This window comes from Denticeps clupeoides, chromosome 6, assembly GCF_900700375.1.
Source record: "Denticeps clupeoides chromosome 6, fDenClu1.1, whole genome shotgun sequence".
NCBI lineage: Eukaryota > Metazoa > Chordata > Actinopteri > Clupeiformes > Denticipitidae > Denticeps > Denticeps clupeoides.
This window is the reverse complement of record NC_041712.1, coordinates 22,480,502-22,507,368: the sequence shown is the minus strand read 5'-3', so window position 1 is coordinate 22,507,368 and position 26,867 is coordinate 22,480,502. Positions and strand designations below refer to the sequence as shown.

The 26,867-nt window shown below is 50.3% G+C and overlaps 1 protein-coding gene across 2 annotated transcripts; it reads left to right on the top strand.

Moving 5' to 3' along the window:
- Positions 1 to 369: 369 nt before the first annotated feature.
- Positions 370 to 25,532, top strand: ephb4a (eph receptor B4a). 2 transcript variants are annotated; one of them, XM_028982596.1, is made up of 17 exons: positions 370 to 886; positions 10,316 to 10,386; positions 10,797 to 11,078; positions 11,679 to 12,060; positions 16,072 to 16,219; positions 18,342 to 18,589; positions 18,687 to 18,811; positions 19,459 to 19,627; positions 19,740 to 19,839; positions 21,408 to 21,472; positions 21,591 to 21,704; positions 22,070 to 22,317; positions 22,431 to 22,646; positions 22,830 to 22,979; positions 23,081 to 23,274; positions 23,924 to 24,082; positions 24,167 to 25,532. In XM_028982596.1, exons 1-17 carry the CDS (start codon positions 820 to 822, stop codon positions 24,270 to 24,272), a joined length of 2,844 nt encoding a protein of 947 aa, XP_028838429.1. In that variant the 5' UTR covers positions 370 to 819; the 3' UTR covers positions 24,273 to 25,532. The 2 variants fall into 2 exon arrangements, with proteins under 2 accessions (XP_028838429.1, XP_028838428.1); XM_028982595.1 differs by having other exon boundaries at positions 16,072 to 16,227; positions 18,254 to 18,589.
- The last annotated feature ends 1,335 nt before the right edge of the window (positions 25,533 to 26,867 follow it).

The following is a 26,867-nucleotide window of genomic DNA, read 5'->3' as shown; positions in this document are numbered from 1 at the left end:
CGCACTGGGCCATGCTGCACAAAGTAGCAGCTAGGGTGATTACTAACGGCGCTAATGGAATGTGAAACATTATTTTATAGAGATCGATGAAGATCTATCTTGTCAGTAAATCCGCTGTCAATATTAGTACAAGTGAATAATTATTAATTTTTCAAATCGTGCATAGCGAGCGAACCTGGCAACACCGGGAGTCTGGTATCGACGGCGAAAAATGCCAGAAAGGAATCGAACGCATCGGCTGCCGGAGTTGCGTGTGACGGACGTCTGGCCAATGGCAGCGCGGGGTGGGCGGGGCCACGCGTGGCGAGGGCGGGGCCACGGCGACCCGGAGAGCCCCTCCGTTGTTGTGCCAGAGAGCGTGCGGCCAGTCGAGCTGCGCGGTGCGTCGCGACGTCGGTCCCAAATTCCGGGGTTCGTTTTTTAAAAAAAAATCCCCTTTTTTTTTATATTTCCGTCGCTCGAATCACTCCAATCTGGGAGTTCACCTTTCCCGGTCCATCTTTTACGGATTTTTATTTTTATTTTTTTTTACATTTTTTTTTTACTGAGACAAGGCTACAAAGGACTGGATCTCTTCTGCGGTGAAAGACACAAAACAGCGCGTTTTACGACGGCCCGCCCCGCGGAGAAGCGCGCGTTCACCGCCGACCGGATACTTCGCACAAACTTCTCCGCAATCCGGACGCGCAGCCGCGGATACGTCTCGCGGCCGCCCGGCGACAAGGACCGCGGTCCGGTCTCCATGCGGGTACCAGTCCGGCCGGCGGGCCCGCGACCCAGCTGACGGTCTCCTCCCCACGTCCCCCCCCCCCAGCCGGCATGGAGCTGCTGTCCCTGGTCTGGAGCGTCCTGCTGCAGTGCCTGGTCGCGGCGCGCGCGGAGGAAGGTGCGTCGCTCGCCGTTATTACGCTTTATTACGTATTATTGCACGACACCGGTGGCGCGTGGTTTGCCCGAGTGTCTCCGAGGGGGACTGTCCCTGTCAATGTGAATGTTCTCGATCCATGAATCACGCTCCGAGGTAAAAGGGTGAAAAGTTACGGGGTCGCGACCCCCCAGTTTCCGGGTTGTGGTACAGGTTTCATTTGTACCTCGTCGATAACTTTTTTTATTTACAGCTACACGCGAGGAAAACGTGGACGGGCGCCCCGGTGTGGCAGATGGGGTGACCGGGCGGAAAGGTGACCCCCCTCCCGGCCCCCCCAGGTGTCCCCGTCTGATCGATCGCGGACCGGGGACCGGATTAGTCGCGCATTACGCGCCGCGCCGGCGACACCTGGGCCCCGGCGCCCGTAATCAATTACGCGCCGCCTGCGCGCCGCGCCGCTCCGGGTCGATCGAATGAGCGAGATTGGCGGCCGGCGACGGCGGTCAGGACACAAGAAACGAGTCCGCGTGATGGGAAATTGATCGTATTAATAGACCTACCCTAATGAGGGGGTTATAGCAGACCAGCCAATCAGCACGTAGGATTTAAATGAAGAAAAAATGAGTATAATAAAGGAGGGGGTTTTTTTTAGGGGACCTAGTGGGACCTGGTGCTCTGGTGTCTTCTGATGGGCTTGAGAAGAGCTGGTCAGATCACAGCTCTTTGTAATGATTAATTTGGTGGGGTCAAAATCAATGGGGGCAGTGGTGGCCTAGCGGTTAAGGAAGCGGCCCCGTAATCAGAAGGTTCGAATCCCGATCCGCCGAGGTGGCACTAAGCAATGTCCCGTCCCCACACACTGCTCCCCGGGCGCCTGTCATGGCTGCCCACTGCTCACCAAGGGCGATGGGTTAAATGCAGAGGACACATTTCACTGTGTGCACCGTGTGCTGCGCTGCTGTGTATCACAATGACAATCACTTCACAGCGGCGGCGGGGGGCAGATTGGATTCAGGCCTCCGGGTTTGAGCCCGCGGACACCGAAAGGCCCCATAAGATTAAACCCGGGCCCTGATCCGGGCGGCTCGGGTTGCAAATCTCCGCCGCGCTTTTGTGGAGAAAGTTTTCAGGAAGGGGCCTGGAACAATGGCTTCCACCTGAGCGGGTCCGTGTTGAGGCGCTTTAAAGAGGAGCTTATCCTTCCCACCTTCTGCCGCCCTCGTCCCTGCTTTCTTGACTTCTTCTCGCTCTCTTTCTCTCTCTCTCTCCTGCCCCCTCCCTCAACCCCCTTAAATCCTCCCGCGATGAGTGACATCTCAGCCGCGGGCGCGGCGAAAGTGCCGCCGGACGGGCAAAAGGCTGCTGTTTTACCGCGTTGTTAACTTTTCTCTCCTTCTTCATGAACGCACGCGTGCGGATGCGCACACTCGTGCCATTTCACCGCCGGAGAGCCGATGTTATTTCTCTCCCTTTCTTGCCGTGCCAGAGCTCCCTCCCCCCTCTCCCACGGCGGATGTGCCCAAACTCTCCCCGCAAATCCCTTTAAACGGAACAGATTTTTATAAGGCAGGGATTTGCATTTAAAGCGAGCCCCTCTCTCCTTCCCACTCTTTAAATCTCTCCCTCCCTCCCTCCATCATCCGCCGGGGTTTTAATCCCGCGATTAGCCTTTTGAAGAGTTAAACAGACGTAGCAGTGTTGCATTCTAATCTCCAGCCGCTCGCAGCGCCGCGGAATGAAGTCACTGTCAGCGCTGGGTGTCCTTCACCGAGACAGGTGTGTGTGTGTGTGTGTGTTTGCATAAACCGGCAGGGCGATGATAGCGCTCCGTCGGGGATGCATTTGAGTTGAAGGGCTCCCAGTCTGAGTCTCTTCTCCACTCTGGTCACTGAGTGGTCACTGATGGCCTCTCTCTCTCTCCCTCTCTCTCTCTCTCCACACCCACGCCGCACTCGAGGAGCGAGGGTTCGTGATTGGGACCAGCGGGGACCTGCGGCCACTAAGATAATCAGGAGAGAGCGAGAGAAGGTGGTCGCCACTGGTGCCGGGAGTCCGTTAAATAAATAGCATTTTTCACCCGATGGAGAGAGAGAGAGTGTGTGTGTGTGTGTGTGTGTGTTTCGGGGGAGTTGGGGAGAGGTGTAGAATCCAGAAATCCCGGGGATTACTCCAAAGTCTCGAGGTTTAATCAGATGCCGGGGAATTCATCTTTCTGTGACTGTGTGTGAGTGTGTGTGTGTGTGTGTGTGTGTTGGTTAAGTGAAACAGAACCCCCCCCCCCCCCCCCCCCCCCCCCACGCTGTAACGTGGACCCGAGTTTGCGCAGCGTGATTGGTCCTGGGGGGTCAGAAACACACGAAACACACGAGTGCAACGCGGCGTCCTCCCAAATCCCCACGTCGGAGCCGCGGAGCGGTAACGACCGCGTAATAACGTGGCTAATAAACAGTCGATTCAAAAATCATTCATCAAAGTACCAGTCGGGTTTATCGATTGATAAGCGACCGACGATCGGCAATCAACGACACGGCAATGTTGTAAAACGGCTAATTAGCGGCGTTTAATATATTTTTACATTCTCGGTCGCGATACGCTGAATTATATTTATTCGCAAAAACAATGAGCGCAGCTCAACTTTACGTCTGGGGTGAAAAGTGTGCGTTTTATTAGCGTGTTAATGACAGGCGCGTCACCGCCGCAGGAAAAGGCGAATGAAAGAATGGAAGCGGAGGCCCATGCGGGGAGGGATTGTGTGTCCCCTTGTCGTCACTGGATATGTTACCCTTTGGGCTTCTTTCCCCCCCGTTTCTCGCGGTACGATTCGGCACGTCCCGGAGCAGCAAGCTGTCCGTCTCCCGCTGAGGATTACTCAATGAAAGCCTGTGTGTGTGTGTGTGTGTGTGTTTGATCCTGTGTGATCTGCCATATGGTGAAATGGAGATCACAATGCTAATGATGACAGATGAAAATGGGGTGCATTGTGGGTAAGGACACGTCGGGTGGGGACGGACAGAGCTATGGCCGCTCGGCTGTGCTTTTCGCAGCAGCGTGATGCCGCCGCCAGAGCGTCAACTTTGAACACCAGGAGCCGACAGGGCGGCCGAGAGAGAGTGTGTGTGTGTGTGTGTGTGTGTGTGTGTGTGTCCGTCCTCGCGCATTCGTGCTTAGTGTATAAATGTCTTTTAAGCACAGTGAGAATTCAGCAGTACGGCGTTTGAGGTATAAAGTCCATTTGAATCACTGCTGACCGATGCAGGCGTGTGTGTGTGTGTTTGTGTGTGTGTGTGTTTGTGTGTGTGTGTGTGGGGTTGAAAGAAATTGAAAGCCAGACGCTGCGTGGGGCAGGTAACTGCACGCACAGCAGATGCAATTCTTCGCTCTTAAGTCATTCCACAGTAATCCATCTCCCTCCACCCTCTCACACACTCTCACACACACACACACAGACACACACAGACACACAGACGCAATTTTGTTTTGTCTGGGGTTGGGAGGTTGCGAATTTGAGGTGTGTCGCGGCTGTTCACCTGGTGAAGCCCACGGTCCCTCTACACCCAACACACAACCTCGCCAGCAGGCTTCAGAGCCGCGGCGTAGACGTGGGTTTCGGTGTAACGCCCCTGCCGGCTTGCCGCGCGCTGATTGGCTGAAGCCCGAATGCGTCTTAATCGAGTCTTCATGACGCTTAATCTGCTCGGTGCTTTAAGTGTCTGTCAGAGGCAAATGGAGTTTGAACGATTGTCCGATATTCCGCGATGCCCCGCCCACAACGCTGTCGGACTGGGCGCATTTCGGTGCCCTTTCGTAATGGTGACCCCCCAACATGATTAAGGGTCCCAGATGATGTCCTTTTAGAGGGCAGAACCCCATTCAGTGAAGAAGATGAGGTGTCCTTGCGTGGTTTGTAGTCTCCGGGACCTTTTTTTAACGCAGTTTTTACAGCAGCGCCCATCAACGTTTTACTGCTGACTGCAGAGGAGCAGTCGGTGAATACGTCTCAGATGTTAAAATGCGCTCAGTCGGGCCCCTCCCATTTTTTAAACGTTGTTTATGAAACGCCACTAAAAAGGTCATCTTCCGGGCGCCAGAAATAATCACAGCCCACCGGAGAGGGTCGGGTGGGTGGCAAGGTCCTCCTGTCCAGCATACAGATGTCCAGCAAGCGGCCACTCCTGGTCACGTCCTGTTTATTCGTGTAAATGTTGACGTTTGCGAAGTGTCTTGTAAGTGGTAGCAGGTTGATGGTTTGGGGGGTGAGTAGTGGGTCAGATGGCCATGTTGGCATAGGCGTGGCCAGTTGACGGAGGGCGTGTCTCTAAGCATTTTGAGACACTTGAGCGATGAAATCACTTTTGCTGGACGAAAGAATCCACGTTTTACCGTACGTTTGGACACACCTTCTCATTCAATGTGTTTTCTTTATCTTCATGACCATTTACGTTGGTAGATTCTCACTGAAGGCATCAAAACTATGAATGAACACATGTGGAGTTATGTACTTAACAAAAAAAGGTGAAATAAGTGAAAACATGTTTTATATTCTAGTTTCTTTGCTCTGATTACTGCTTTGCACACTCTTGGTATTCTCTCGATGAGCTTCAAGAGGTCGTCACCTGAAATGCTTCTCCAACAGTCTTGAAGGAGTTCCCAGAGGTGTTTAGCACTTGTTGGGGTCCAGCTCACCCCAAACCATCTAGATTGGGTTCAGGTCCGGTGACTGTGGAGGCCAGGTCTCCACTTTTTGTTAAGTACATAACTCCACATGTGTTCATTCATAGTTGTGATGCCTTCAGTGTGAATCTACCGACGTAAATGGTCATGAAGATAAAGAAAACAGATTGAATGAGAAGGTGTCCAAACGTTTGGCCCGTACTGGACATCTGAGGGAACGCTACTGCTCGGCTTGCGCATGGCTTCCTGGGCTTCATGACTCCTGCTTCACGCTACGGCGGACCTGTTCAATACGACTAATGCCAGCGTTGAGTTTGTCTTTCCTCGTGTCGTCTTTTCTTTTTTTCCCTCCTCACTGAAGAATCCCCCTCGTTCGGTCTTCTGGGACGGGAGGATTAGAATTGAACAAACACACACAACGCACACTGATGTACAACGATGTACAAAAGCGCTGGTCTCGCTCTACTTATCATTTTATCCTCTGTGTGCCTCTACTTTTCTCTTGTCAGGTGACCCCTCCCCCAGTGGCCTATATTTGAGTCACATTACACCGGAAACCCCCCCCCACCCCGATATAACCTGACTCACCTTCTCGTCTCGTCCCGCACGGTTACGTTTCTTCCGCTCGCCGTAATCCCTCTTCCCCCGACCCCGCCCCCCCCTCGCTGGCGTCCCCCGCCCCGCCCGCCCGCGCCGTGTAATTGCCACTCTTTCTGTTCCTTAATTAAAGTGGGGGCTGATTGTAGGTCGGCGCTGGTCCCCGGCTTTAAGGGCTGTCATTTCCCTCTCGCCCTCCGCGGAGAACACAAGCTGGTCGGGGGGGGCCGGGGGTCCGGGCAGGAAACCCAGGGAGAAAGTGGAGAGATGAGTGTGTGTGTGTGTGTGTGTGTGTGTGTAATTAAAGAGGGGGTTTGTGTGCACGCACAAATCAGTCCGGGCACGCTCTCATGTTCAAGGTCACATATTCACACTCTGTGTGTGTGTGTGTGTGTGTGAGTGGGTGTGAGTCAGGATGTACGTTGCAGTGGATGAGTGTTGTAAATGGGTACTCACGTATGTATATTGCCATTACGCTGTGTGTGTGTCTGGCATGTGAGTAATTGTCTGCCATGCATCCGTAGAAAGGACAGTGCCTGTGTGTGTGTTGTGTTGAGGTGTGTGTGTATGTGTAAGGTAAAGTTTTGTATATATGAGGCTTTCTGCTTTAGGCTCTAGAGTCCTGTTTGCTTGACCTTTCATGATGTTTTAGCAGCTAGTTTCGGGTGTGTGTGTGTGTGTGTGTGTCCTTTCAGGTGAATAATTATCCTTGAATCGTCTCCTGTAAAAGGATGATGCAGGCAGGCTTGTGCATGAAAATGAACACACACACATCCTGTCTCATAAAAATATAATAACTAAGTAGGAAAGAGGGTTCAGAGGCCACTGTGATTTACACACACACACACACACACACACACACACACACACACACACAGTTCAATGTCCCCTCTTCTATCCAGCTGCTTGGATGTGTGTGTATCTGTGTGTGTTTTTGTGTAACTGAGACAAACATAAGATGACAGTAGCACTACGGGCGGGTTGTTAATGGGATCAAGTTTTTGCCACATATGGGGACACACACACACTGCGCTGTGTGTTCTGTCATATAGGCGTCCCTGCATAAACGGCCGAGCAGAACAGCGTGTGCTCTCATTAGCTGAACGATGGCGCTCATTAACGAATCAGGCGTGTGTGTGTGTGTGTGTGTTTGCAGTATAAGTCTATAATTTGTTTTTGGATCTGAACACCGGTCAGAGCTCCCTGCCCCGGATCGGCCCCCGTCACCTGCCCCCTGCCACCCCGTCCTCTCCCGCTCTTCTCCCCACAAAGCTGCGACGGGGCCACCGAATTAGCTCCCCCTTCATCATCCTGCGCTCATTCTCTCGTCCCCCCCTCTCCCCTCCCGGGTCTGGCCGCCTTTCTCTACTCCGGTTATCAGCTCGCCACAGCCCCTCAACACCGGGGAGACCGACAGAGAGCGAGGGAGAAGAGGACGACTGAAGAGCAGGGGACAGCGGGGACTCCATAAGAAGACGGGGGGAAAGTGTAGAATTAAAGAGTGGAATGGGGGATGAAGAGGGCAGGACGAGGTCTGATGTTAGAGGGACTGGAACCGGAATCGAATGGAATGTTTTTGCACAACAGACTGGATCTGTGTCACGTACAGCTGTTCCAGAATGGAAAACGTTCAACTTTGTTGTGCAGTTCGCCGCCCCCGTGACTTAATGTGCAAAAAAATGAATTATTGCGGTGGGATGTTAGAAAAGAAAACGGTGAAGAACGTGATTTATTCTCTCCACGATCCCAGGATTGCATTAAGGGAGTATAAAGGGGGTAAACGTGTGTAATGGAATGGAGCGATGAGGACGGGGGAGGGGACGTTTTTTTTGGGAGGTTTCTGTCCGTTCAAACGTTGTCAACCGGAATGCTTCACGCGACAAATCATACGGATCAAAGACGGCAATATTTGAGAATGTGTTTAACCCGTGAAGACAAAGAGTTCCCGGCGGGCCGGACTGGTCTGTCCTCCTTAACAAAATGTAGATACGGCGTCAAGTAACGTAAGAGCCGAATCTGATTCTACATTTACAGTATTTACCAGATGCCCTTATCCAGATCGACTTACAGTTAGTAGTTACGGGGACAGTCCTCCCCTGGAGACACTCAGGGTTAAGTGTCTTGCTCAGGGACACGATGGTAGTAAGTGGGATTCGAACCTGAGTCTTCTGGTTCACAGGCGAGTGAGTTACCCACCAGGCCTCTACCACCACGTTTGCATTCGGGTTCTTATTCGGAGTGTGTTTGTGATTCGGAACGTGTTTACTTGTGTCCGTCTGTTTAGAACGTGGACGCTCAGCGAGCGTTTAGTACAGAACGTTGTGTGAACGTTGTTCGCTTTCAGCCTGTAGTTGTTGTCTCTGGTAAAAAAAAAAAACATACAGACACACACACACACACACACACACACACACACAGCCTGACACACCTACACACACAGACACACTGCAATTACTTTATCTGAAAGGGCCAGGAAGTGTTTTTCGGGGAGAGGCGTAAGCCGTGATGGGTGGAGGAGCGAGCCAGAGACAAACGGAGGGAGAGGAGATGAAAAGGAAGCGGAGGAGACGTATTCAGGTGGGGGCGAGGCCTGTAGGACGCGCGATTGCGTCAAAGAAATGGACTTTGCATGCTAACGCGCCCGCGTCCCAGAAACAGGTAAACTCGGGCGCGGTGAGGAGACTCCGTTTCCCTGGAGATCGGGAAAAGAGGAAGGAGCGCAGCGAATTAGAGGAAGGAACGGGAAGATGGGACGCGAGGCGAGGTATTTTTAGATCAAAGGGAAGCGCATGGGGACAGTGGCATTTGGTGCCGCAGGTGGTCATGTGACTGCCACACCTGCAGAAATCAGGCCCCCCGGGGGCGTGGCCGAATCTCCGTCTGATGGAAAAAGGCTTCACCGCTAAATGATGATGGTTCCACACACACCAGAGAAAAATGAATCATCTGCAGGAGAGAGATTGTGTGTGTGTGTTTACGTACAGAAAATGTCACTGTATGTCTGTGTGTGTGTGTGTGTGTGTGTTAAGATGATGCTGTAGATAGAAATGGTCCCTCTCTGTCTATCACTGTATTTCTGTGCATTTTACAGAGCAGAGGACTGTGTGTGTGTGTGTGTGTGTGTGTGTGCGTGTGTGTGTGTCTGTGAATACAGGCTGTGTCCTTGTTCCCATCGCCGGTCCCCATGTCCCCAGCTCCCTGTGGGAGAGAGAGGGGTTTCTCAGCAGGTTATTTATAAAGCCGGACTGAGGGACCTGCAGACGGGTAACAATGCAATACAGAGAACCGAGAGAAATGCAATGCAGAGAGAAATGATCCTTTTAAAAAACGTTATGGGAACGTTATGGGGACGTTGACTGCCGGTTTAGGTTGTGGTGTACAGCGACGTGTTGTTTAATGTGTATTTTAGTGGGGGTTTTTTTTTTGTTCCCCGTTTTATGAGTTTGGAATGCACCTTCACCGGGGCGTGGAGCAGCAGGAACGGGGCCAGGGGTGGGGGGCCCGAACTCTGACGCGTTTGGCCTGGACTTCAGGAAATCTTCTACCATTGAAATAACTGCAGTAGTCGGCCAAAGCCCATTAAAGGGGGGGGTCGGAGAATTTTAACACACGAGATGTGTGTGGGATGTGTGTGTGGTCTTCATTTATTTATTCATTTTTATTGATTTGGACGACACATGCGTTCTTGTCCCTGGGTCCAGGGGTTATGGCTCTTTCATGTCCTTTGTAAATGATTGAATATGCAAGCATATTAGCACAGCAATATGTTTTTTTTTATTTATTCATATTTTTTTAATTAGCGCTCAAATTTGCACAGATTTAACAGCAGGATTTACAAAAACTTTCTTTGCATTTTGTAATTAGCAGTAGATTTTTTTTATTATTATCTCAATTTGAGACTAAGGGAGGGTTGCTTGTCAATGTGGGTGGCCAAACAGCGGCGCCTCATCAGTGTGTGAGGCGGATATTAGCATCGCGCAGAAAATTGCCTAATTGCTGGACCCAATGCCGGGGGGATCCCGCCGGCCGAGGGGCTCCGGCCCCCGAGATCCGGCCGCGCGGCCGAGAGTAAACAGGCCGTGGGCGTGGCCATCCTGCTCGGTCGGCAGCGGTCACCGTGTGGAGGGGTCTGTTTCTCATTTTTGGCTTCGTTAACACACATCTGCCGTTGCGTTTCAGAGGTTCTGATGAACACCAAAACGGAGACGTCGGATCTGAAGTGGACAATTTACTCCCGAACGGCGCCCGAGGTGGGTCTGGCTTCCTGAATACAAAATTCCGGCCTGAATATTTATTTGTGTCAACACACGAATGCATTTTGCAGAGCAACATTGACTTTCCCATAATGCATTTCACTTTTCTTACCACAGTCCATTCACTCATTCGCCTCACCCCTCCCCACCATCATATCGCGTCTCTGTGATGACTTCCTGAAAACAAAATCATTCCCAGTTCGGTTATTCCAGCCCAAATATGTGTGTGTCCTTTCATAAAAATACTTTCAACAAAATTTACTTTCCCATAATGCATCTCACTGTTCTTACCACGGTCCAGTCCTCCTGTCATGTGACGAGCATATTGCGTCTCAGTGATGAAACATTTCACCGATTTTATTGATTGATGGTATAGAAGTGATACTGACGATCTGTTTCATGATCAGTGGGAGGAGCTGAGCGGCCTGGACGAGGAGAACAACAGCGTGCGGACGTACCAGATCTGCCAGACCGACGGCGCCACCAGCCAGTGGCTGCGCAGCAAGATGATCGAGCGGCGGGGGGCGTCGCAGGTGTACGTGGAGCTGCGCTTCACCATGATCGAGTGCTCGTCCCGCAACACGCAGTACCGCAGCTGCAAGGAGACGTTCAACCTGTACTACTACCAGAGCGACACGGACGACGCCACGCCCACGCACCCCGCCTGGATGGAGAACCCCTACGTCAAGGTACGCGGGGCAGCTCCGCCCCTGCTCCGGCCCTGGGAACGGAATGTGCGGTAACACGAGCTACGCGCCCACCTCCTTCCGTGAAAAAAAAATCATATTCTTTGGGTGGAACTTCAAACGCAGCTACCGTAACCGCAACACGATCGCGGCATGAAAAAGAGACTTCCGTACGGTCCCACTCTGATACACTGGTGCAGCAGATGGTGGAAAAATGTCTCCTCCTAACATGAGAATTTCAATTAAATTACAGAAACAATGTAATTTATTTTATTGTTTTGTGAAATGGACATTTTACAGAACCTCCCTCGGGCGCAGAGATAGCGTGAGGTCAGGTCATGAATTACATACTTATCACCCAATCAGTGACCTCCGCTAGAAGACACCACATCGCTCGGAGTCGCTGATCCGTGCTGGTGTTCCCCCTGGTTAATTGAGTCCCCCGTCCCCCGTCTGCTTATCGGCCGCCTGAGTCGCAGAGCGGAAGTCGATCAAATAAGAGCCCGAGTGCTCGGGCTGGTTAATTAGCGCGGCCCTTCTCGCCGCGGCGGGAGCTGGACGGAGCCGTGGGAGAGACGTCTTGTTTGTGTTTCGTCCCCGCAGGTGGACACGGTGGCCGCCGACTTCCTGCTACGGAAGGGCGGGGAGAAGAAGTTCAACGTGAAGACCATCCGACTGGGCCCGCTGACCAAGCGCGGCTTCTACCTGGCGTTCCAGGCCCAGGGCGCGTGCATGGCGCTGCTGTCGGTGCGCGTCTTCTTCAAGAAGTGCCCCGCCCTGACGCGCTCGCTCACCTCCTTCCCCGAGACGGTGCCGCGCTCGCTGGTGCAGGAGGCGCAGGGCGGCTGCGTGGAGAACGCCGTGCACCGCGGGCCCGTGCCCAGCATGTTCTGCGGGGAGAACGGCCAGTGGGTGGGGCAGCCCACCACCACCTGCGCGTGTCTCGCGGGGTACGAGTCCAGCGATGGGGAGCTCCGCTGCAGAGGTGAGGAGAGCGAGTGTGTGTGTGTGTGTTAACACAGATGAGAAGTGACAGAACGTGCCGGGTTCCCGGCGGGGGCGGTGGTCAGGGCAGGAGGTGGATGAAAGGACCTGGTGTGGGGAGGGGAAGATTGAAAAACAGTCTCATGTAGAGACCGGGGTGAGGACGAGGTCCTGACTGGAGAAACACACATATTTTGTCCCTCACACACTTTTTGGTGTGAATCCACAAAAACACACACTTTCGTCTTATTTTTTCACACAGAAATGGCAGATAAGACGTACCGATATGTATCATAAGAGCATCAATATCGATAAGATTAATGTCTCTTTCACATATAACACCATATTGGTGTTAGTAGTGGGCGTGGCCACGTTTGTGTACAAGTGGTATTAGTGGGTGTAGGGAACCTGGACATGTCACATATTGACAGGAGTGTGGTTAGTGTGTGTGTGTGAGCTGTCAATCATGCCCACAGGCTCCTCCCCTTGCTAAACTAGTTCATCTTCTAGGAATGAGTTCCACACCAACAGGAAGGGTAATGGCTGGTTAATCCCTCCTCCACAAGATGCAGATCGCTCCATTAGTCAGTAAAGTTCTCTTCCCCCATTCCCCCCGTTTCTCTGGTCGGATGGATCGGTCCGTATTTTGTCATGTTATATTAAAATCCCCACCCCCTCCACCGCGAACACACTGAACCGTCCCTCCCTGTCTGTCATGTTAAAGCGGCACAGCTGTTCCGTCTGGGAGTCAAACGTGAGAGCTTTTACAGTTATAACACACACACACACACACACACACACACACACACACACACATACACAGATCCCTGTTCAGAGCAGAACAATGACAGTCCAGTCAGCAGCTCGAGTTGGGGCAGGAACAAAGGCCACCTAATGATCCCAGCAATTAGGGGGAGGGCTGGGTGGGCGTGGGCGGTCCGCGGGGGTGGGGGCGGAGGGTGAAAGGGCGCAGTATGGTGGGCAGTGGCGCGGGGCGGGGGTCGCGTTAGAGGGGTCGTAAGGTCAGATGAGTAGGCTGCGCTGACTTGCCCCTCGCAAGCAGCCACATACTGGGTCCCCACACCCACACCCACTCTCACACACACACACACACACAATCAGAGAATAGAGAAAGAGAAAGAAGAAATAAAAGGAGGGCGGGAGGGATGCAGGTGAAAAATCCTGCTTCAAAGCAGCATGGACAATACGGGGGGGGGGGGGGGGGGGGGGGGGGGGAGTCTGCAGATGGGTGTGCTGAGTCCAACTAATGAGTGAAATTAGTCACACACACACACACACACACACACACACACACACACAGAGCATCACAATTAAACCCGGCTCACACGCACACACACATCACGTCTTCACACAACTGTTTTTAGCTGTTGCCACAAAGGCCCAGAGGATTTATGAGACGCACACACACACACACACACACACACACAGAGAGAGCAGTAAAAAGTCTTTAATCAGAACGTGTGTTAAATCAGCTCCGGTTAAATGAGACTCATGTTAATATAATCCAGATGTTTGCTTCACCCCGTTAAATCAGCGGGGTGGCGGTGGTGGTTGTAAGGGAAAGTGTGAGTGTGGGAGATCTGGTTGTGGCATCGACACAAATTCGGCTCATTACAGTGAGCACACACACACACATTTTATCATGCTATCATCGAGTGTAAAGTTTTCAACAAACAGTAACATTAACAGTAATATTAATATGCTTATTCATCATTAAATTATTACGTGGCTTTGAATTCAGACTCCCAATTATAACCGAAGGCTGGAAACTTGTTTTTTAGCACATAAAATATTCAAACGCAGAAGAAATACTAATGCTCTGATGCAATAGTGGCATTCAGCCGAATGTGATGTAATGTAAATATGAATTACTGAAATCACGTTCACGTTCAAACGGCTCCATTTGTCCGGTGTTGGTGTGCTTGATCACCTGCCGCATAATTAGTTTTATTACGGCGCCGACAACGGCAGAGGACCGGGGGAATTTGAATGGAGTGCATGAGAAAAATTTGAATTTATCACACACACACACCAGCTCAGTCCCCTTTGTGCATGTAGTGCTTGTTGGCCTCGGCTAATTGCGGTGCTCTTGTTTCGCTCCGTGCGTATGTGTATGGGTGAGTTGGGAGGGGGTGGGGATGGGTTAGGTGTCCACTGTGAAGTGCACCCCCCCCCCCCCAAACACTGACGTGAAAGCGAGGTCACCATGGGGTCACATTCCTGCACGAATGGACCAGCAGCGCCGCTCTGTCAGCTGCAGCCTCTCGCCGTCTCATTAAATGCCGGCTGCTTTACTTACTTCACGTGAACTCGTCTCCTCCTGGCATCGGCCAGACCACAGCACTTCAAGGGTGTGTGTGTGTGTGTTGGGTTGACATGCTTTTTCCATTATGTGCAAAATGCATATGGAGCATGGGTGAGCATGTGTAATCTTGTGTCCATATGTTAGGGTCTGACCTGTGTGTGTGTGTGTGTGTGTGTGTGTGTGTATGTGCGAGCGCTCACCCTCACAGATGTCTGTGAAGATATAATAAACGTGCCACTTGTGCGTAAGAATTTGATATACGAGGCACGTGTGTACCAGAGCAGTTGATATGTGTAGTTTATGTGTGTATGATGTATAAGTTGTTTGTGTAAGAATCGGATATATGTGGTGTGTGTGAGATCAAGATCAGTTGATATATGTATATTCTGTGTGTGTGTGAGTCTGTTTATGTAAGAATGGAGTAGGAGTTGTGTGTGTGTGCATGTAGGAGTTGTGTGTGTGTGCGTGAGGGTAGTTGATATATGTAGTTTGTGTGTGTGTGTAGGAGTGTGATGTATGTGCTGCGTGTGTACGGTTGTTTGAATGGATCATAAAGCTCTTTAAGTGGCTGCTCGGGCCCATCTGCAGGCTGTAAAGTGTTTCTGCCGCTCACGACTCGGTTATGGGCCGTTTGAGTCGATTTATGGACTCGGCTCCGGCCCCGCCTGGCTCCACCCTGGCCGCCGCCGCCGGCCGCCTGCCGCCTCGGTGCTCCGCTTCGGTTCAGATGCGGTAATTCAGCGTAGCGCCGGAGTCGAAGGGGAGCGTAGTCTGAGCGAGGGGAGGGGCAGGGGGCGGAGCCAGCGAGAGTGAGACGAGGGGAAAGTTTGCCGCTCGACAAAAGCCGTCCAGCTATTTCTGCTGGCTGGGAAAGGAAGAGCCCCTTGTGTCGCGGTGATGTCATCGCGCCGAGCGATTAGGCGACTCGGGCCTTTTTTTTTTTTTTTTTTGTGCCGACGAGTCGCTTCCTGTGCACCTCGCCTCTCACCTTTTAACCCTTTCATCTGTGTGTCTGGCTTAATGATAAACCCGCGCCAGTGGGGGGCCTGGAAAGACTGACGAGCCCTCGGTGATCTCACACGTTCACCGACAGCTACGTGTGTCGGCACAACTGGTGTAAGTGGCGGCAAGGCTCGAGCTTTTTAACTTCTGCCACCAAACACACGAGATTCTCCGACGTGAATATAAAGTGTGTCGGGGGGACGACTGGCAAGAGTGGGCCGCAGTGGCACTTTTATTATACTTTATCTTATTTATTGTACTATTATTAAGCAGGATCAAAATCAGCTGAATATGTGTGTGTGTGTGTGTGTGTGTGTGTGAGACAGAGAGAGCGATGAGCGAGAGTGTGCATGCTCACATCCATTCGCTCGGTTTATGTGTTCTGGCAGTGATAAATGACTGTTCTGACTGTGTTTGTCTTTATACTGGAGTATTTGCCAGTGTGTGTGTGTGTGTGTGGGTGTGTGTGTGATAGAGAGAGTGTGATTAATGCTAAACACCACTCTGATGTTCTATATCTGTCTGCAACAGTGTTTGGACAGCAATCACATACATTCTCTCTCACACACACACACACACACACACACACACACACACAAAGTTTACTCTCGTTCGCGTGTCGAAATGCTGATGTGCGGTGACTGTAGGTTAAAATACCTCTTTCCCTCTTCCTCTGCCCCTCAGCGTGTCCCGCTGGACACTTTAAGTCCGAGTCCGGTTCTGGACCCTGCACTCCCTGCCCCAAGTCCAGTACCGTGATGGAGACTGGAGCGTCTTACTGCAGCTGCCGCGCCGGGTTCTACCGAGCCGAGAAGGACGCACCACAAATGCCCTGCACACGTCAGTATTTCTTTTATTTTGCTCAGTGATTTATGGCTTTTTCTTCTACCTTGAGGTACTATTTTATTTTAATCCTTGTAGCATATGTAAAGTTACGAAGATGCATAATGCATATTTAATAAAAAAATATATATATAAAAGAATATATTTACATTTAAAATAAATATTATTTTAAAGTAATAAAAAATATTTTAAAATATTTAGCGATAAATTATTTTTTCTTCTGAACGAGGAAGGAAGTGTCCCGCTATTGTTTGTTTGCCTTTCCTGCCAACATTTGCGTTGCTTTCTTCAGATTTCATATCTGTGCTGAGCATCTCTGACACTCGTTTGACTCGGTTTGTTTGGTGGCTGCATTTCCACCGTACCAAACGCGGTTATTTCATTACCGTCATCATGGGAAGATGTGCTGGTCTCAGCATTCGCTTACTGGCTCCCACTGGATCCACACTGAACGTGAAATTGCGGATTACGTTGGGATTATGAGTCTTTGTGGGGTAGTGTAGTGTAAAACACACTCACACTTCACTTGCAGCTAATTGCTGGTCTTGCTCTCTCAACCCCGCTGCCTCTAATTATTACCTTTCCTTTTATTTTCTTTATCATTCTCGTCATCGTTCTCCTCCACGCTGGAGGTGTTTTCCTTGTCCTTAACCACTCACCCCCCCCCATCCTTTCAGCTCTTCCTTCCTTTCTTTCCCCCTATCCTGTCATCACCTGTTCTCCGCTTGCTCTAAGCTCCCACAGGTGCTTATTCTCCCTATGGGCCGCGTTCAGGAAGGAACAGAGCGTGGATCTATAGGAGTCCTCCTTGCCGGGGGTGGGGGTGGGCAGGAGCCCTTTTCAGAGCCTGACAGCGCTGATGGCTGTGATTGACGGCTCAATTTGACTCCAGGAATCCCAGTGAAGGAGTGGCTGTGGACTCTACAAAGGGGGGGCCCTTTTAAACTGGTCTGAATGGGGCCGTGCTGAAAAGAGCCCACCCTGTGCTGACCGGGCCATGGGGGCTTTTAAGTGCCTGGGGTCAGGGGGGGATTTATGTTGACTCGTGAATCTTTATCGGTCACTTAAAGGTTCGTCAGTATGTCCACAGCACAGCTACTGAATTATTAAAAACACCAACTCTGCTCTTACACACACACTCTCAGGCAGGTGCCATCAGTCCTGTGGATTCTGGCAATTATTGTCTGCATTTTTACCAGTGTAATCCGCCGATAAAGGTGCATCAGGCAGATCTCCGAACGTCTTTGCTGTGCTCCTTGTCTTCAAATTCGCTATTTCACCAACCAGAACGCTTGAATTGAAGCTCTGACAACCTGCCATGATTATGACGGCCCATAAAGAACACGGCTGAGAGCTGTCAATCGTGCTTACAGGCTCCTCCCCTTAACATTTTTTTTCTGGGTGCCCAAGATAACCCACACACTGGTCCCCGGGCACCTGTCATGGCTGCCCACTGCTCCCTGTGACAACTAATCAGTTTCACTTTCAAAAAATGTCTGGGTGGGTAGTTAGTTCCTCCTCTCCAACACACAGGTGACTAGTGACCAGTCACTTCTTCTTTTATGTGTTGGTTTTAATCGTTTCCCACTAACCAGCACAAGTTTATTGCTGTCACAGGTTCGTTTTATTCGCCACCAGATAGCTTATTTTACTTTTGGACTCACTATTCTCATCCTGAACAACCATTTCAATTCCTGAGACGGATTTATTATGCCTCTCCGACTCCCTCTCTTCTTCTGGCCAAGGCCTCCTCCAGCCCTTTTAATTAAGACGAAAGAATAGATGTGTTGTCATGGTCCTGCGTCACATGCACACACACACACACCGGTGTGTGGCATCATGTTGTGGAGTTTGAAAGATCGTCCCTCTCTCGGCCTGAGACATGGAGCTTCTGAACCCGCCCGTCTGCCCCAGCAGGCGGCAGTATGGGCGGATTGATTGTACTTTCCAAGACAGTCGGTGTAAGGAAGATGAGTAATGTTCATAACTTTATGTGTGTGTGTGTGTGTGTGTGTGTATTCAGGGCCGCCGTCTGCACCACGCAGCATCGTCACCCAGATCAACGACACCTCGGTCATCCTGGAGTGGAGCGAGCCTTTAGACAGCGGCGGCCGTTCCGACCTGAGCTACGACGTGGAGTGTGCGCTATGCGTGCAGGCAGGGGGCCCCTGTGGCCCCTGCGGGGACAATGTGAGCTACAGGCCGTCCCAGCGGGGCCTCGCCCACCGGCGCGCCACCGTCTGGGGACTCCACCCCCACACCACGTACACCTTCACCGTCTATGCGCTCAACGGGGTCTCCCAGTACAACAGCAGGGAGTCGGCCAGCGACAGCGTGAACATCACCACCAGCCGAGACGGTGAGACGCATCCACACAGAGGTAGAAGCGGGACAGGTCTCCTTTCTCTGCGGGACCGGTTTAAAGCGTAAGTCTGACCACCGCGTTTTGCCCACAGTTCCAGTGCTGGTGTCGGGCATCAAGACCCGCGAGGCCACCGAGTCCAGCCTGACGCTGCAGTGGCCAGTTCCCTCGCAGATGCACTACATCATACTGCAGTACCAGCTGCGCTACTGCGAGAAGGTGAGAATGGTGGGATTTTACTTTGTGGTCTTTACTTGACTTGACTTTACTTTACTTGGCAGACGCTTTTTCCAAAGTGACTTACAAGAGGAAGACACCAGACATCTTCATTCGGTTTATATAGATTTTGAGTTACAAAACTGAGAGCCCTGATAAGGTCTAACTTGTCAAGAATATATATATATATATGTGTGTGTGTGTATTGTGAAGTGAGGTGAAAGTGAAGTGATTACACACAGCTACACGGCACAAGGTGCACACATTGAAATTTGTCCTCTGCATTTAACCCATCACCCTGAGTGAGCAGTGGGCAGCCATGACAGGTGCCCGGGGAGCAGTGTGTGGGGACGGTGCTTTGCTCAGTGACACCTCAGTGGCACCTTGGCAGATGCCGATTCGAACCGGCAACCTTCTGATTACGGGGCCGCTTCCTTAACCGCTAGGCCCTTAATTATTTATTTGTGGTGAATGTGCGTGTGTTTGAAATACTTTTTGAACAAGTGGGTTTTGGTCTTCTGTTGCCAAATTGGCTACTACCACCCATTTCTGTCACTGGCCAACAAAAGACTGGTAATCTAGTCTATTAATGCAACCAGAACTGCTATTTAGGACCTTTAGAACTCTCTGTGTCTTCCCTCCTCGGCCAGGACCATCATCCTGAGGAACAGGCCTGCCGATACAAGGAGAGCGACAGCAACCAGGTGGTCCTGAGTGACCTGCGGAGGGCCACACAGTACGACGTGCAGGTCCGAGCACGCACCATGGCTGGATATGGCAACTTTGGCCCGGTCTCTTCCTTCCGGACCCTTCCTGACGGTACGGCTCTTTGTTCTGCCAGAAGTCTCACCCTCTTTTTTTTCTAGTGTGCTGCTGTTTTCCAGGCCAGCGCCGCATTATTAACCTTTATCTTATTTTTCTGTTCTCCCAGAGGACGACTCTTCCTCTCCGCTGCTGGTTACCGGCGTTCTCATCGCCGTGGGGATGCTGCTCCTCATCGCGGTGGTTGGACTCGCTGTCTTCTGTATACGGTGAGAGGAAGAGAGCGCAGGGAACATGGAGAGAAGTAGGGCGGCTGGATGGATGAATGTTTATCAGACGGAGGTCAGGTTCAGGCCCGTGTTTGGTTTACGTGCCTCTGCTGCGCTGTGCTTGCTTGGATGGCTGTGGAAAGGGGAGAAACGGAGGAAAGGTTCCCCGTGCCAACCCAACCCCCCCCACATCGCTCCCCTGTCTGTTGTTCCAGTTCCCTCTCTCTGCTTACCAAGCAAAAAAAAAAACCCCGAAAACCCGTTCCTATCTTCACCTCACATTGTTTTACCGCTCTGCACTGCTGTCCCTGGTCAGAAAGGTTGTGGGAACAGAGAGAGAGAGAAGTGGGTAGAGACAGGATGCAGCCGTCCCTGCCCTGTCTCCACAGGCCAACTCGGTAGAACAATAGCCATGACCCTGGGGCAAAGCACACATACACACACTCACACACAGTGTAGTAGAAATCACACTTTTCCAGGCGTACAGTAAACACACCTACCTTTTGCCAGCATACAAATTTTTCTTCAGATTCTCACACATATATATCCACTTACATGAGATATTTGAAGATTTTAATGGAGTGTGTGTGTGTATGTGTGTGTGTCTGCATGTGGTACACAATTCACATATTCTGACACAACGCATGTACACGTACACACACTTTTTACTCACACGACTAAAATAGCTATTCTGACCCACCCTGTGAGATGGCAGGTCCGGCCTGACCGGAGGCTCCTGGTGTGTGTGTGTGTGTGTGTGTGTGTGTGTGATCCAGTAGCTACAGGGCTGTGATTTATTCTGCCAGACTAATGGAGTACTGTTCTAAACAGAGAGGAGAGAGAGCTGCTCCAAAACAAGGGTAACAAAGACAGGAGAGAGGTGGAGGTGGGGAGCGAGGGAGGGAGGGAGGGAGGTAGGAAGAACTGAAGCTGGGCCTGATCCACAGGTCCTGCCGCAAATCATCCTAACAGGTAACCTGAGATGCCGCAGAGATGGAAAGATAAAAAGAAGGGGCCAGGAAGACAGGAAGAGCTGTGTGTGTTTGTGCACACCTAGTGGAGACTTATAATGTGTTTCAGGAAAAAGCAAAGCATACCTCATCTTTGTTGTATTTGTGTGTGTGTAGCACACAGGTACAGTATAATGTCATCTGTGTGAGTGTGTGTGTGTGTCCTTCTATCTTAGTGTATCAAATGTCCTCACTAATTATATTTAATGACAAATGGGGACATTTCCTTGGACTCTTTATGTAATTGGAACCATTAAAGGAACACACACACCCATTATTCACAAAAACATCTTGGTTATTACAGGTTTATTGAATCAAATAATAATACCATAGGTAATTACAAGGATTTAGAATTACGTGTGTGTGTGTGTATGCTGAAGTATAACCGACGGCATTCTGTTCCAGTGTGTTTATATGCTGAACACTTTCACAACAATGTATCTAATTGGCCAATGCGTGTGTGTTTTTTTCTGAACCAATCAGAGATCTTATTATTGATTTAGTGGCCCACAGAAAGTTTTTTATTCCAGATTTCTATATGAATTCTGTCTCCAACAGCAGGAGCAGTCGTCTGAAGGACCCGGAGTTGAACGATAAGAACGGCCAGTATCTGATGGGTCATGGTAAGTGTGTCAATATGCTTTGTTCACATACACACAATGCACACCCTGAGACAGACCCTACTGCATGTGAGTGTGAGATTTGGTCTTCATTTGACTGTGTGTCATGTGTCTGTAACAGGAGTGAAGGTATATATTGACCCCTTCACCTATGAGGACCCTAATGAAGCCGTGCGGGAGTTTGCCAAGGAGATCGATGTGTCCTTTGTCAAGATCGAGGAGGTCATTGGCGCCGGTACAGTTTTGTGGCTTGAATTTTTCATGTGTGTACATGCTGGGAATGAAAAAGGTGCAGAATGTGTGTGTGGTGAGATTTTAGCACCTGCCACCACAGCGACTCTCAGCTCTTAGCACTCCTGTATAAACTGTGATATTCTGCAGCTGCGCTGCTTGCTGTTGCTGAATTACATGTATATATGTGTGTGTGTGTGTGTGTGTGTGTGTGTGTCTTCATGGCATGGTTGAAAATAGTCTAGATGTTTCCTATCGGTCTATCTGTTTACACTATGTGTGTATGAGTTCAGTCTGGTGCCTGCTCTGTGTGTGTGAAGGTGAGTTTAGTGAAGTGTGAGTATATAATTCAGCTGTGTGTGTGTTTAGGTGAATTTGGTGAGGTGTGCCGTGGAAGGTTGAAGGCTCCGGGCAAGAAGGAGAACTACGTGGCCATAAAGACACTGAAGGGCGGATACACTGACAAACAGAGGCGGGACTTCCTGTCTGAGGCAAGCATCATGGGACAGTTTCAGCACCCCAACATCATCCATCTGGAGGGGGTCATCACCGCCAGTTGCCCCGTCATGATCCTCACCGAGTTCATGGAGAACGGAGCACTGGACTCCTTCCTGCGGGTCAGTCTCACTCTTACACACACACACTCTGACTAAAAACACTCTTTCTGCATGACACACACACACAGAGACACACCTGCTGACCCAGTCTCATTTCTCGTTTCTCTCTACAGCTGAATGACGGGCAGTTCACGCCCATCCAGCTGGTGGGCATGCTACGTGGCATCGCCTCAGGCATGAAGTACCTATCCGAGATGAGCTATGTGCACCGGGACCTGGCCGCCCGCAACATCCTGGTCAACAGCAATCTGGTGTGTAAGGTGTCCGACTTCGGCCTCTCCAGGTTCCTCCAGGAGAACTCGTCTGACCCCACCTACACCAGCTCACTGGTGAGAACAAACCTAAAGCAGAACCTCATTAACAATAAAAAAAGGGTCCTGAAAACACCATCTTCAGGGTGACGGTCAAATTCACTAGTCTCCCATCGCCTGGTTAAATTATCTACATGCAGGTATATGTGAACTTGTGAGAAGTGTGCAAAACGTAGTCAAGGAATCATCTTATCTTATCAGGGTGGCAAGATCCCCATCCGCTGGACCGCCCAAGAGGCCATTGCCTTCCGGAAGTTTACCTCGGCTTCTGATGTTTGGAGCTATGGTATCGTCATGTGGGAGGTCATGTCGTTTGGAGAGAGACCCTACTGGGACATGAGCAACCAGGATGTGAGTCTTCTTCCTTAATATTTGTTCTTTGACGGTTTACCTTTTTTTAAAAATGATTATTTATTTAACCCTCCCTCCCCTGTTTCCATTGCACCAATCAGGTGATTAATGCCATAGAACAGGACTACCGACTGCCTCCGCCCCCAGACTGCCCCACCCACCTTCACCAGCTGATGCTGGACTGCTGGCAGAAGGAGCGGACAGCGCGGCCGCGGTTCTCTGCCATCGTCAGTGCGCTGGACAAGCTTATCCGCAACCCCGCCTCACTCAAGATCACCGCCCAGGAGGGAGCAGGGTGAGTTGGGTGGGCCTAAAAAGGCCTGGTTTATGGGTGTGTGTGTCTATGTGTTCCTTTAATGGTTCCAATTACATAAAGAGTCCAAGGAAATGGTCTGAGCAGCTTACATAAATAAACCCAGAGTAAATATTTAAAGATCATCATGATTTGTAAGTCCAGCTGGGACTCTGAAGTTTAGGTGAGTTCAGAGGTCCCAGATGTACAACCACGAGACAATTTTGGGCAGAATTCGAATAAAAGAAGGTTGTGTCTGTTGTCAAGGTAAAGGAAAAGCACATTGTTGAGAAAATAACATGATAAATGGTCAGAATGTTCCCCTCGGAGACGACTTACAAAACCTGTCAATGAACAACGTCTTCCTGCCCTACTGAATTCCCACCTGTCATGGTGAGCTGTCAATTAGTTCCCACGGTCCCACTCTCACTGTGATGAGGTGTCAGTCAAGGCATTCTTAACCCTGCCCACCTCCTCCTGTTCCCCGTGAGCCGCCAGTCAATCGCTCCTCTTTCCCCGCCCCCTTTTTATCTGTTTGCTGCGAGCCGTCAGTCAATCGAACACTTCGGCTCGTCTCCTCAGGGTACTGTACAACCCCCCTGTGAAGAAGCGTATTTGACGTGAACCCCTCTTTTCTGTCCTCCTCCCCCAGGCTGTCCCACCCCCTGCTGGACCAGCGCCCCCCACTGGCCCCCTCTTCCTGCGGCTCGGTGGGGGAGTGGCTGAGAGCCATTAAGATGGAGCGTTACGAGGAGAGTTTCCTCCAGGCTGGATTCACGTCCGTGGAGCTGCTCGCCCACATCAACACGGAGTGAGTCCCAGGCCACGAACAATCACTGACCTCATCACAGTGTCTCCATGCCGACCTTCTGATCCCATTTTAATCCTCTCCCAGGGATCTCCTGCGTTTAGGCGTCACCCTCGCCGGACATCAGAAGAAGATCCTGTCCAGTGTCCAGGCACTCAGGATCCACAAAAGTCCTACTGGTGTCCATTACTGAGCAACCAAAGCCACAAAAGAACTCCTGGAGCACACACACCAAGACACACACACATCGTCCTGAAACATTACTGACGCTACAGCGCTGTGGCAGTGTTGTCATGGAAACGGAGACACCGGGTGGCCACCATCACAAAGCTCGGTGGTGGCCAGGCATCATCATCACGCTCCTCTGCTGCGGCAATCATCGCGGCGGAGTTCACCAAGTTCTGACTTGGAAAAGTGGATTTTTTTTTCTCGTGACGAGAACTCTGTGTTATGGACCTCATACAAAAGATTAACGTGTTGCTATCAAAGTTTTTAAAATATATTGAAGATGCTGATCTATTTTATCAAGGCTGAAACTGTGTGTTTGGACACAGGTGTGAAGTGTTCTTTTCGTTCCCTGTACGGTCTTATCGTGTCGCTGTCTCCACAGACAAGGCTGTACACCCACGTGTTAGCACTTGTGTACCGATTTTTTATTGTTTAAGTGAAAAAGGTCTTCCTAATTCCTGCCCTATCGCATCTGGCCTCTTCCAACACTCGTGAAGTCAGCCCAGCGCTTGTGTTCACCAGCGAATCCCAAGTGTCGCTCAGCACCCCCCTACAACGGCAGGGGTCGATGTGACGATGATGGGGGAATTTAGCCAAACCGTCCCCTTCCCTCCCAGCCAATCAGAATCCTGGAGGCCAGAGACGGCAGCAAAAAAGAACAGTTTTCCAGCTGTGGACTTTCTAGAACATTATACTCTAGAACATTATCTCTGTAAAGACTTAATCTGCACTTTCTAAAGGTGACCAGAGACAGTTAGAATGTTGTCAACCGTCTTTCTTCTCTTCTATGGACTTTACCTCAGAAAAGCCAAAAGAAAAGCAATCAGGGGATTGTATTTGTAATAATTAAAGTGAAATTATCTTCTTCAAAGCAGCTTGTCATGGTGCCATTCTGTTAAATCCATCATGCGGACTTCGGTGTTGGACGTGTGAAATCGTTAAGGTTTCTTGAAGTTTCCTCGTGGACGTGGAATGATGAACCTTTTCCGATTCTGGAGCAGCCCCCTTTCCTGCTGAACTTCGATCCTCACAGGGATGTTGGGAAAGGGTTGAGCGCGATCTTCACATTGGAGGTCGGCTTTAAAGTAAACAGAGACACTTTTTTTTCTGTTCCAGGCCTTTTGGTTGTGTATAAATATCTGGTTTATGTAAATTAGTTTAATCCGCTCCTGTACCGTCTCTGTAATCTGTGTTCTGCCACAATAAAGATTCATACCTTCTCTAATCCTGCCTTCCTCTCGCTCCTTATCGCTCCCTGGCTGCTCTTTCCCTGTCCTTTCCTCCCCCCTGCTTGGGTTTTTATCCTTTTATATGTAACAGACTTCCCAGGATGCCCCACGCCTGGTCTGAACCATAAAACACACATAAACATAGAGCGGCAGGATCAACACTTCCATCATTTTTAGCCACTAAGAGCTTATGCAGTGTGTCTGTGTCTCCCTGTGGGCCGTGTGACCTTCTCTACGGTTCTGCGGGGCTTCGGAGCCTTGGTGGGTTGGGAGATGGGCTTTATGGTTCCCATGCCACTGCAGGCAGACAAGCTTCACCTCACCAGAGACCCCAACCCGGCCTTGACTTCACAAGATGACATTTCTTCACTGATCTTTTCTATTTGCCCTTTTATATTACTTTTAACTACTCTCTTTTTAAAAATATTTTTTTCCTGTCCGTATCTGTGTAACTAGTTCCACAAGTTCTCTGGAGACTGGTGGAAATGAGCTCTCGGCCCGTTTTTCTCTTTCACCCCTCGTCTTTTGAGGTTCTTTACCTTCCTGTGAGCCCTTGGGAACTGAACTGACTTGTGTTCACATTTGCTGGGAGTCTTTTCTGAAGATCCCGGTTTTCCTTTATTTCGGTCCAGCCCTTGTGTTTTTTCACTCATCCACGACTCCATTATTATTCAATTTCCTCTACTGCCGACATTTCACAAGTGATAATTCTCAATAAGCTTGAGCCACATGTTCCTGTTGTCCTGTTTGTCCCAAAAATGATCTGTTAGTGATTCTGTGGGGAAAAAGTTCCCCAAGCGTCTCTACTTTTTATGATTTTGGATGCCACTCACCTGACCTGGGTTGGTTACTGGTAGAATTGATCCTTTTCCGCATTTTACTACTCAAATCTTGGTTCAGGATTATTTAACTCTCTTAATCTGAAATCTGCCATGATATCTAATTTTTATATAATGAATTCTTAAACCTTTGTTGCAGGGCATTGTGGGATTGCCTCATTGCTTAAGTATGCGAATGTTGCAGGATGTCTCCATTGCGTAGATGCCACGCTCAAGGGACACTTTTTAACCATCGCTGCAAGAATAGGTGCTAAACAGGAAAGGGAACCCCCTGAAACCAGAAGCATTGGTTCAGAAGTTTAGTACCATTCACAGGTCATATCAAAGATGAATAGATACTAAATGGAACCAAAAATGGATCCTTAAGAACTGTAATGGAGAAAAAAAAAGTCCAGTTTTGTAGTACCAAATTATCAAGAACATTTGCAGTGGAGATGTTGACTGACGTCTCCTCAGCATGCCAGCTCCCTTACTTCTGGTAATGCAGTAAAA

Excerpts from the sequence above, each read along its gene's own strand:
- ephb4a (XM_028982595.1), top strand. The coding sequence starts at position 820 with ATGGAGCTGCTGTCCCTGGTCTGGAGCGTCCTGCTGCAGTGCCTGGTC. Across the intron at positions 11,079-11,678 it reads TGGAGAACCCCTACGTCAAG|GTGGACACGGTGGCCGCCGA; the intron begins GTACGCGGGGCA and ends TCGTCCCCGCAG. Across the intron at positions 12,061-16,071 it reads TGGGGAGCTCCGCTGCAGAG|CGTGTCCCGCTGGACACTTT; the intron begins GTGAGGAGAGCG and ends TCTGCCCCTCAG.